General features: G+C 42.3%; 1 protein-coding gene across 4 annotated transcripts in view; it reads left to right on the plus strand.

Moving 5' to 3' along the window:
- Positions 1-12,422, plus strand: part of col14a1a (collagen, type XIV, alpha 1a) — a 177,307-nt gene that overhangs the window by 44,980 nt on the left and 119,905 nt on the right. For 3 of the 4 annotated variants that reach the window (XM_080769144.1, XM_080769142.1, XM_080769145.1), the window contains exons 6-11: positions 5,788-5,943; positions 6,228-6,347; positions 7,739-7,903; positions 9,196-9,360; positions 9,495-9,652; positions 11,757-11,886. In XM_080769144.1, coding sequence (XP_080625270.1) covers positions 5,788-5,943; positions 6,228-6,347; positions 7,739-7,903; positions 9,196-9,360; positions 9,495-9,652; positions 11,757-11,886 — 894 coding nt within the window. The remainder of the gene's footprint in view (positions 1-5,787; positions 5,944-6,227; positions 6,348-7,738; positions 7,904-9,195; positions 9,361-9,494; positions 9,653-11,756; positions 11,887-12,422) is intronic. The other variant, XM_080769143.1, reaches the window with a different exon arrangement.

The raw sequence follows: 12,422 nt of genomic DNA on the forward strand, positions 1-12,422 counted from the left end.
ACCAAAGGTAGGTGACCCCGTAACCTGTGGGGAATGTATGTAACCGTGGGCAGAGCCCAAGAGCGCATAGTTGTGTATGGGCAGTTACTCAGACATTCTGCTGCTTACACAGAGTCTGTTGAGATGCAATGACACAGGCATGCTAGTGATGAATGATTCCCTCTGACCAGTAATCAGTCTTCAGTGTCAACTTTTGGTATCGATTCAGCTCGCTTGAACACTCAATTTAATTTGAGAGAGAGAGAGAGAGAGAGAGAGAGAGAGAGAGAGATATTGGAAACTCCCATTGGCTGGCCTACTTGGAACGATGCAAGTTGAAAATGAATGCCCCACCCAGTTATTATGTATGTGTCCCTTTTATGCCCATATATGGAGTTCTTTGTCAGGCATGCTCCAAATATGGAGTCTATGCAGGTGTCAGAACAATCATCGTGATGTCAGAACAGGCCAGCTCCATATGGAGATATATGGGTGATCAGGTCCAAAGCCCGGGCAGAGGCTTTGGTGCTGGTTTTGGACAACCGGATATCAGACAGACAGCACTCCCTGTGGGGGTTTGGAACGCGTGTGTTGAATTTGAAGTTGGTGAGACAAATGATTCTCGATCAGATTACAGACACACAGAGATGTGGTGCATTTATAGATAGACAGATGCAACGTAAATACACCAGATTTAGCAAAGATGCTAATAACATCCGCAGTCCCCACACAAATCATAAAAACAAAACAGGCAGACAGTGGAATTACATTGGAAACAAAACATTTTGACTTCTCTTCTCTTTTTATCTTCTATTCATTATACGGTATTGATAGCATCTGAGCATATGTCTCACATGTGAATGGTATTAAGCAAAAAAAGACAAACCCTTTAGCTTAACAACACCATAAGACCATCGTTTTCTTTTTTTTCATACCTGGGTAAGTGTTTTGAATCAGTACCAGACTGGCACAGCAAACTGACTGCTGTGAGCTATCTCATCTAATTAGTTTCATGAAAATATCACTCACTATGTGAACAGCTTCCACCTCTTCTTTCTCCACTCTTTTGTCTACAAACACCATTCAGACAACTATAAGACAGATGTCAGAGGTAAAGGCCCACTTGTTCAAAAAGAAGGCCTTGGTCTCTCATTCCTTGATGATAAAGGTTTATGAGTATAAGTTCAAGGTGGCAGTGCATGGCTTTAGAAAGAAAGGAAAACAAAAGGGGGAGATGCTGAATCACAACACAAAGATGAGGTCTAGCAGTGTATTTCTCCCTGATGTTCATTCCATCAGAGACAACATCTATGTTGTTTTGATGCTTGTTTTGTATTCTGTATTTTCAATGTCAACACAGCAGACCATTTGGAGTCTGAGAAGTGCTTTGTACTCAGTTACCCTCACCTCAAGCACACCATGTTCACCTTAGTTTTACTGAGAAGTGCTTTGTACTCATGAGTTACCCTCACCTCAAGCACACCATGTTCACCTTAGTTTTACTGAGAAGTGCTTTGTACTCAGTTACCCTCACCTCAACCACACCATGTTCACCTTAGTTTTACTGAGAAGTGCTTTGTACTCAGTTACCCTCACCTCAACCACACCATGTTCACCAGTTTTACACCTTATGCAGTGTAGCTATTTATTTTGAAAGAAATAACAATAACAATAATAATAATAATAATAATAATAATAATAATAATAATAATAACAATAAGGGTAATAATAACTGGTCCATACCAGCCAAACTAACACACACACAAGCACGTGAAGTGGATTGTGGCTGGTTAGGGATGTATTGGTAAGAATTCACGTAAACATGAATTGTTGTCTCCTGTGTAATACATGGCATGCCAGCAAATTATAAATAAACACTCACAGACAATGATTTGTGTGTGTGCATGTCCTATATGCACAACATTTGCACAATGGTGTAAATATATTATGAGCATCTGTACATTCCTCCTTGTCATTCATGCATGTGTGTGTGCATGTTATTAATTATTCCAATGAGTAATTAAGAGGTACCGTATAAATCTAATTTACTACTTCTCTTCTTCTCTTCCCTCATGAGCATAGCTGTAAACTATAGTTTAATCATATTGTCATAAAGCTTTGTGGTGGGACTTCACCACTATTCCATCTGACTTTATAGCACTGAAGAGTTGTTGATAATATGTCCGAAGAGCTGATATGATAGAATTCTAAATCCGAAGCTAAGTTTTCAGGAAAACTGACACATTTGAAAAGAAGCTAAATAGAAGGGGCTAGTTTTTTATTTACACACAAAACTATAGTTGTGTTTATATTAATGACATAGTTCAATGTTGAAAATGAATGTGGGAGTCAGTTTCATTTGTCCAGAGAACAAAATCGTTACAATCGAATGGTCATTATTTAGTTTGAATGAAATTTGGATGAAGGCCATCTTGGCTGGAGCAGTGCATGCCGATTGTTTATGAATAATTAACGATTGTTGTACCTAAGTGCAGCCATTTGTGTGATTTGTGTCACACTACTGAGATTCTATGAAGGTCCGTTTGATGTTGCTGGATTGATATTTACCTGGTATAGTATTGATGTTATGCACTATTTTGCTTTCCTTGCATTATGCTTATACTGTATTTACTACAGTAGTACAGTATGTGACCATTTATCCTGTCCTGTAATTTGTTGACTAGGGTTCATGGCGTTTACTCTGATCTTGCACTTGTAAGTTGCTCTGGATCAGAGCATCTGCTAAATGCCTAAAGATGGAAATTGTAGGTTTGTCATACATACTAAGGAATTCAATTAATCATATTGTGAAAACTGCATTTAACTTTCCAGTCTTGTTCAAGATATTAATGTCTCATATCGCCTGAACTCCCATCTCACATATTTCTACCGTCTGGTGCCTTCAGGCCACCATTACATTGAAGTTATTCAATGGAATGAACATTATTTCACACCTCTCATCTCACATCTCACATTTTAATTAACAACGTGTGAAATTATGTTCTTTAGTCACCCCTAAAGGTGGAATGACAGCAATTTACATGTCAACCGACTGCTATACAACATTTTCATTGAGCAAACAGGAAAGAGTGATAATCATTGATTTCTCTTACACTCAGCATCCTTTCCTACACAAATGCGTACTCCAGGGTTTTCCAAATAACTCTTATTGAGTGCAGGTCTGCAGTGCCGCAGCAATTCAGAAAGGAAGGGTAAACCTGGTAGACCTCTGTGCCACATTCAATGTCAATCCTCTCAGTAGATTATGCTTAGCTTGCAACTTTCTTTCTTAAAATTCCTTATTAAGTTGTTCTAGGCCTGGGATGCAAATGATAATTTGTCTCTCACAATGGAGATCCAGGTCATACAGAAAGTTAGCCTATACTTGGACGTCATCCAGGAAATGGATTATGACCTACAGTAGTTTGGGTCCTTGTTCCACAACATAGAAAATAGACAGACTACTGTATAGAACTCTTTTTTATCCCAATAGCAGTTTATATTTTGTAGCACAATGCACAACATCAGCATTTTTATTATTTTATTTATTCTTTCTTCTGAGAAAAATATGCAACCTTTTCAAAATGTGTACATAATTGCTTTTGGTGATGGCTCAAAGATGAATGATGGAGCTTCAAATTGATGTATATATCTCTGTCATATTACTGGAAATGACTTTAGGGAGCGAGAGACAAGAAGTTATGAAATTATGTTACTAATGGAAGTGTGTGTGTGTGTGTGTGTGTGTGTGTGTGTGTGTGTGTGTGTGTGTGTGTGTGTGTGTGTGTGTGTGTGTGTGTGTGTGTGTGTGCGCGCATGCGTGTGAGTGCGCGTGCGTTTGTGTGTGATTTGCAGTTTATCTATCCTCCCCTAAAAGTGTCTTGAGTTTATTGCTCTCTCCAACGGCCATCAATTCTGTTGGATTGTGTTTCCATTTCCTCATTGTTTGTTCTGAACTTTTCTTATTACCTATCTCAGAGTTAAAGTTGCAACCCGTAAGATTTATGTCCTACCCTGGATTCGAACCTGGGTCTGCCATGGCTGCTGAGATTTCTACTGCTGAGCCAAGACAGAAAGCCTGTTTGGGCAGGAAAGATATTATGGACTATGTTAGCAACCAGTATTGGTCGTACCCGAGACCACAGGATCAGAAGTGTCAGTAATGGAAGAGCAGAGAGATCACATCCACCCGCCACAGCTGTGTTAGTTTTATTGTACCACTCATACAGACTGGTTAGAATATCGCTTTATTGACAAAATTGATTGATTGATTGATTGATTGATTGATTGATTGAAGCTTTATTGTGTTTCTCACACAATGTTAACACTTCTTTAATGCCTTTGGTCAGAAATGGTCGACAGTCAACAGCACTGAATGTGGCATGCTTTGATTCTCCTTCACTGTAATTCTACAGAGAAGGTGGTTGCGCCGCCACCGCCAATCACAGCATGGATGAGACATAACAAACATTCTTGTAAAAGTTCTTAAACTTACAGCATTACAAGAACATAATTTGAATAGGAGAGCAGCATGCTCCTACGTTGTGGTAGGTTTCCTTAGATTGTGATTGGGTGGCAGAGGATTGTTTAACCTCCTTTTGTCCAACAAGGAAACTTGTTCCTTGTGTTTTCCAAATGTATACTTTCACCTTTTTCCACTTGTTTTCTGCCAGTTTGATGTATGTGTTATGTTCAGTAAAGACAACCCCAAGCATACAGCTGGGAATTGTTTTCTTTCTCAGCAAGCAAATGCATGTGCACACACACACACACACACACACACACACACACACACACACACACACACACACACACACACACACACACACACACACACACACACACACACACACACGTCATATTTAAGCTTTTGTTGACTGACCTGCTCATGAAAAGAAAATCACCTCGAGGGGCTTCCTGTAATCACTCTGTCAGAACTACTTTACTACTTCTCCTGTGTATACTGTTCAGATGGAACTACTTTACTACTTCTCCTGTGTATACTGTTCAGATGGAACTACTTTACTACTTCTCCTGTGTATACTGTTCAGATGGAACTACTTTACTATTTCTCCTGTGTATACTGTTCAGATGGAACTACTTTACTACTTCTCCTGTGTATACTGTTCAGATGGAACTACTTTACTACTTCTCCTGTGTATACTGTTCAGATGGAACTACTTTACTACTTCTCCTGTGTGTACTGTTCAGATGGAACTACTGTACTACTTCTCCTGTGTGTACTGTTCAGATGGAACTACTGTACTACTTCTCCTGTGTGTACTGTTCAGATGGAACTACTTTACTACTTCTCCTGTGTATACTGTTCAGATAGAACTACTTTACTACTTCTCCTGTGTGTACTGTTCAGATGGAACTACTTTACTACTTCTCCTGTGTATACTGTTCAGATGGTCTACTTTACTATTTCTCCTGTGTATACTGTTCAGATGGAACTACTTTACTACTTCTCCTGTGTATACTGTTCAGATGGTCTACTTTACTACTTCTCCTGTGTGTACTGTTCAGATGGTCTACTTTACTACTTCTCCTGTGTGTACTGTTCAGATGGTCTACTTTACTATTTCTCCTGTGTGTACTGTTCAGATGGTCTACTTTACTATTTCTCCTGTGTATACTGTTCAGATGGTCTACTTTACTACTTCTCCTGTGTATACTGTTCAGATGGAACTTCTTGCAACATCTCCTTTCTCCTGTCATATTTCCGTTAATTTTCTTTTTAACTTCTGGCCCACAACTTTCAATTCAAAACAACAACACTAAATTGAAGAGCCCTGTCCTTTCCAGTAGATCCATTCGTGTGTCACACCGAGGCCATAGCAGACATCGTGATCCTGGTCGACGGGTCGTGGAGCATCGGCCGCATCAACTTCCGCTTGGTCCGCATGTTCCTGGAGAACCTGGTCAATGCCTTTGATGTGGGCATTGACAGAACAAGGATAGGTACGTTAGATATGCTGAACATCAATGTTGAAGAACAAGCATACTGTATTACACATTGGTTATTGGTTATTTTACTGTAAGAATGAAGGGTATTTTGAAGTGGTCAAAGTAGCAATATAGAATACATGTTTTGAAGCATCTGTTATTTTGTTTTGTATGTGTATTATAAATACATAGGGGTCGTATTTCTGGAAAAAGCTCTTTTTGACTGTGTGTGTGTGTGTGTGTGTGTGTGTGTGTGTGTGTGTGTGTGTGTGTGTGTGTGTGTGCGTGCGTGCGTGCAGGTCTGGCCCAGTACAGCGGTGACCCCCGGATTGAGTGGCACCTGAATGCTTTCACCACTAAAGATACTGTCATCGATGCAGTAAAGAACCTCCCTTACAAAGGAGGAAACACACTTACAGGTACTGAAGAACACTTACTGCTGCTACTGCTTGTCAAATAGAGTTCAGTCCTTAATATAGAGGGTATGCGTGTGACGTCATCATCATACCTGGAAGTTATGCAGGAACGCCTACTGAGTGGCAAACTGGCAGTGCCCATACAGTGTCCATACAGAAAAGTCCTATCTGATTGCATTAAATGACGTTAAACTCACTTTGCCACTCATTTTGCCACTCACTTCATGCATGCGCATAACCTCTATTATAGGAAGTGCTTTTTTGTTGTTTAACTATGAGTGTACAAATGTAACCATTCGGTTATAAATACACTCTAAGGTTTACAAATAAAATGAATGAATTAATAGTGAGGATTTTACTGTGTATTTAGTATATGGCCTCTTTCTCATTGTGTCATGCTCTTTCAATGTCTTTCTCTCCACTCGTGCTTGATCTCCCCCTCCCTGTTACCCCCCCTACCTGTCCCCTCCCTGTTACCCACCCCTACCTGTTACCCCCCCCCCCCCCCTGTTACCCACCCCTCCCTGTTACCCACCCCTCCCTGTTACCCACCCCTACCTGTCCCCTCCCTGTTACCCACCCCTCCCTGTTACCCACCCCTCCCTGTTACCCACCCCTCCCTGTTACCCACCCCCCCCTGTTACCCACCCCTCCCTGTTACCCACCCCTACCTGTCCCCTCCCTGTTACCCACCCCTCCCTGTTACCCACCCCTACCTGTTACCCACCCCCCCCCTGTTACCCACCCCTACCTGTCCCCTCCCTGTTACCCACCCCCCCCCCTGTTACCCACCCCTCCCTGTTACCCACCCCTACCTGTTACCCACCCCCCCCTGTTACCCACCCCTCCCTGTTACCCACCCCTACCTGTCCCCTCCCTGTTACCCACCCCCCCCTGTTACCCACCCCTCCCTGTTACCCACCCCTCCCTGTTACCCACCCCTACCTGTCCCCTCCCTGTTACCCACCCCTCCCTGTTACCCACCCCTCCCTGTTACCCACCCCTACCTGTCCCCTCCCTGTTACCCACCCCTCCCTGTTACCCACCCCTACCTGTCCCCCCCCTGTTACCCACCCCTCCCTGTTACCCACCCCTCCCTGTTACCCACCCCTACCTGTCCCCTCCCTGTTACCCACCCCTCCCTGTTACCCACCCCTCCCTGTTACCCACCCCTACCTGTTACCCACCCCTCCCTGTTACCCACCCCTACCTGTCCCCTCCCTGTTACCCACCCCTCCCTGTTACCCACCCCTACCTGTCCCCTCCCTGTTACCCACCCCCCCCTGTTACCCACCCCTCCCTGTTACCCACCCCCCCTGTTACCCACCCCTCCCTGTTACCCACCCCTCCCTGTTACCCACCCCTCCCTGTTACCCACCCCTACCTGTCTCCAGGCCTCGCATTGACCTACATCCTGGAGAACAGCTTCCAGCCAGAGCATGGATCACGGAGTGGCATTCCCAAGGTTGGAATCCTGATAACGGACGGGAAGTCCCAGGATGATGTCATCCCCCCTGCAGAGAGCCTGCGGGAGGCAGGAGTCCAGCTTTTTGCTATCGGTGAAAAAATAAACACGCACAAGCATGGAGAGCACAAACATTATCACATTTTATTTCAACATCCTGATTCCTGTTGGCTATTTAATTATTTCTCAGCAGATATTCTGTATGAGTTTCTAGAATGGGACTCAAAAAGCGACCCCTGCATGCACAGTATGACGATTGGAGACTAATTCTCAAGCTAAATGAGGATAAGACAGAAGTTCTCATAATCGGTTCTAGTGAGCAGAAACAATCAATAATAAGCAGACTTGGTAACCTGACTGTAGAAAGTAACAGTACAGTAAAGAATCTGGGGGTTATTATTGATTCTGAATTGAATTTTAATTCTCACATTAATCATGTTACCAAGATTGCCTTTTTTCACCTTAGAAATATTGCACGAATCAGAGCCTATTTGTCCTTGGACAATGCAAAAACGCTAATCCACGCCTTTGTTTTCTCTCGGCTTGACTACTGCAATGCACTTTATTCAGGACTGCCTAAGAAAACAACTGATAGATTACAACTCGTCCAAAATGCAGCAGCCAGAGTTTTAACTAGAACTAAGATGAGAGAACATATTACTCCAGTTTTGGCATCACTGCACTGGCTTCCGGTTGTTTTTAGGATTGATTTTAAAATTATTTTACTTGTCTATAAAGCTCTCAATGGTCTCGCACCTTCCTACCTACTTGACTGCCTGCCTAAATATGTCCCAAACCGCCCCCTAAGGTCTTCCACTGCTGGCCTGCTCGCGTTGCCAAAAAAAATGGCAACAAAAAAATACGGGGAAGCAGCTTTTTGCTTCTATGGGCCGTCGGCATGGAACAAGCTCCCACTGTACCTTTGTCAGGCAGCCTCTGTAGACATTTTTAAAGCTCAGCTCAAGACCCACTTCTACAACATTGCTTTTAATTGAGTTTTAATTTGCACGTTCCTACCCTGCCCTGACTGATTTGCTGCATGTGGGGTTTTTATTATTTTTTATTATTTTTTATTAGTTTTTATTTATTTTTATTTATTTTATGTTCTTATATTCAATTTTGTTCTTTGCCATTGTTTTATCATTTTAACTACTTATGTTTTATTGTATTCTATTTTTGCCCTGTGAAGCACTTTGAGCTACATTTATGTATGAAAGGTGCTATACAAATAAAGTTTATTATTATTATTATTATTATTAATTCAAAAAGATTATATTCATCCCCATTTAATTTTGGGAGCCTAAACGGGGTTGCATCCGTAGAACTAATGAAGGCTTTGCCTGTATGTACAGTATGTGTGAATATTGTTTGCCTCTTCTCTCCAAGGTGTGAAGAATGCTGATGAGAATGAGCTACGTTCAATAGCCTCAGAGCCTGATGAGGGTCATGTTTACAACGTGGCAGACTTCAGTATCATGAGCTCCATAGTGGAGGGACTGACCAGGGTTGTATGTGAACAGGTGGAGCAGCAAGATAAGGACATCAAACACAGTAAGAGCTGATCAATGGGTGGTGCATGGATGATAGATTGATACTGTAGTGTTGATTGATTGATTGATTGATTGATTGATTGATTGATTGATTGATTGATTGATTGATTGATCAATCAGTTCTTTCTGCTTTAGGACATATAACAGAGGAGCCAGAGTTTGGCCCTCCTACTGACCTGGTGATCTCAGAAGTCACAGCCAAGAGCTTCCGGGTCACATGGAGACACGCCCCAGGAAGTGTGGAGAAATACAGAGTTGTTTATTATCCTGATCAGGGAACGAAACCTGAGGAGGTAGATATGGAACAACCATATACACTTGAACAACACAGAACAACCAGTACTCTACTGTACTGTACTGTACTGTACTGTACTGTACTGTACTGTACTGTACTGTACTGTACTGTACTGTTAGACCCTCCAGAAAAATGTGATTATGCGATCGCATAGGTGCAGATTATGCTGGGGTTGATTTTTTGCATTTTCACCACAATAAGCACATATTTCCTCGCAAAATATGCAAGGCTCGCTTGATTTCACAATCCCTGCATTGTTCGCATAAACTTTATAAAGTCATCGCCTCACCCATTCGTTCACAGTCACACACAGAAGCAAAACAAACCATGGTGTGTGTGTGTGTGTGTGTGTGTGTGTGTGTGTGTGTGTGTGTGTGTGTGTGTGTGTGTGTGTGTGTGTGTGTGTGTGTGTGTGTGTGCGCGTGTGGCTCCGCCAAAATTCAACAAACCTTTAGCTGGAGACCCCTTTTCCGCATTTTTCTGGAGTGTATATACAGTACAGTACAGTACAGTACAGTACAGTATCACTTTTTCATATATATTTTGAACAAAAGGATGTCTAGAACTGGCAAACAGAGATACTGTAGATAGTAACTATCTACAACTACATAGATATACAAATAGCATAGACCAGCAGATACAGTATTTACATGAGGTTAGACGTGTGAGGCGCTGACACTTTGGTGCAGTATGTCCACATACTGTATACCTGCTGTACATGAGATTAGACATTAAGATGCAAGGGGTATCAATACATTGTACATTGGAATCAATATTAACATGCAGCAGAACATCAACCTCTGTCAGGTTCACATGGGATATAGTCCACATAGGGCGATAACTTTCACAGGTCAAATCCACATGGAAATGAAAGGGTTCCTTGGTGGCGTGTTACAATGTCTCATTAGGGAAATATGATCTGTCTGATCCAGGAAGCAGTGAGCAGTTTACAACAGAGGCCATTAAAGTCATGAGGCTGACAGGCTCCAGATGTTGCAGTGTGAGAAGGAGACATTTCCACTCTCAGAGACCACAGCTAATTCTTATTCCTGCCGAGAAGAAACCTTATATCTCCATTGTTCTTTTATTTTTTATTTTTAACTTTGTCATTGCGACCAAAGGTCGCAGTTAACATCATCAGGGATGGAGCATGTGACATCACGTGACATCAGGGATGGAGGTCCCTGATGTCATCAATATTAAGTCCATATACTGTATGGAGATCCCTAATGTCATCTGACCTCAAACCTAGAACCCATAGATCTCCATTTATGGAGCTGACCTGTTCTGTTGATCTGTTGATCTGTTGATCCTTCCCCATCCATCCTTCCTCTTCGATGTCTCCCTTTTGACTGATACCTGTCCATTTAAAATCTAGACAGGCCTGCCCCAAAGTTATTAGTGCAGCCGTGCCCGAAAACTAGAGTTCTCAACATGCCCGAAAATTAACCTACCCCCCATGCCAAAGCACCAGCGCTCGCCCAGCAGTCTGCTGTCACCCAGGCAGATATCTTGATCTGATCCCCCCATTCCAAAGTGCCAACTCTCGCCCAGCAGTCTCCTGTCACCCAGGCGGGGTGAGAGCAGAATGATAGTGTCGTATATGACAGACACAGAACATTTTTGAAAAGCCACCAGCTCACAATGCAGCATAAGTTTTTTAAAACCTTTCGCCTATAATGACATACCCATTGCCCAGAATAGGGACCCCAGTCCCAGGGTGAAAGTGGTTAAGTCTGTCTGCAGTGTTTTATAAATATTTAACCAATGGAACGTGCTTAAGTGCTTAATAACTACATTGGATCAATTCGATATTTTTTTCCCTGAAAGGTTTTGGACATACATTACATTTTGAGGTTTCAACCCAACAGCGACTCTATATAAACCCATAGTGTGTGTATTTATTTTCTCACTCATAATAATTATTGTCTCTCTACCTTTTCCTTTTCTCTATTTCTTGCCTTCTCTCATTCTCTCTCTCCCTTTCTCATATTTTATTTCCTTTCTACACCTGTCCCTCCGTCTCTCTCTCTCTCTCTCTCTCTCTCTCTCTCTCTCTCTCTCTCTCTCTCTCTCTCTCTCCTCTCTCTCTCTCTCTCCAGGCTGTGGTTCAAGGCAGTGAGAATTCAGTGGTGTTGCAGCACCTCAGCTCTCAGACAGAGTACCAGGTGGCTGTGTTTGCTGTGTATGCCACTGAGGCAAGTGAAGCACTGAGGGGGTCACAAACCACACGTAAGTTCACACGCACAAACGCACACACACGCACACAGACACATAGTAGCATCATAGTGTGGTAAGGTGGTATTGCTTAAGGTAGCCAACTACGCCACCTGGGGAATTGCGCCCCAGGAGATATTTACTAAATGCAATACTGGACACCCGGAGCACGTAATGACTCCCAAACACAGGTTCAGTATACAGTATAATTAGGCAAGGCAGAAACGTGTGTACCAATATAGAAAAGTCTTTATTAAATTAATTGGTTTTAACAATATAAAAGGTATAAAACAGTCAATCAAGTAGGTATTTCATGTAGCAAGAATACAGTTCAATAAATAAGGTATTTCATGTAGCAAGAATACAGTTCAATAAATAAGGTCTAAAGTGCTATACGGGTTATAAAGTGCTAGAGCATGGAGATATATTATATATATGCAATACACAAATACATTTATATATATATATATCTATATCTATATCACACCACTACAAGCCAGTACCGGGGGGAGGAGGCGAGCTGGCAGGCTCACCTATCCAGGGTGGTGGCA

This window comes from Protomyctophum bolini (assembly GCF_963924005.1).
Source record: "Protomyctophum bolini genome assembly, chromosome: 7".
In the NCBI taxonomy this organism is placed as follows: Eukaryota; Metazoa; Chordata; class Actinopteri; order Myctophiformes; family Myctophidae; genus Protomyctophum; species Protomyctophum bolini.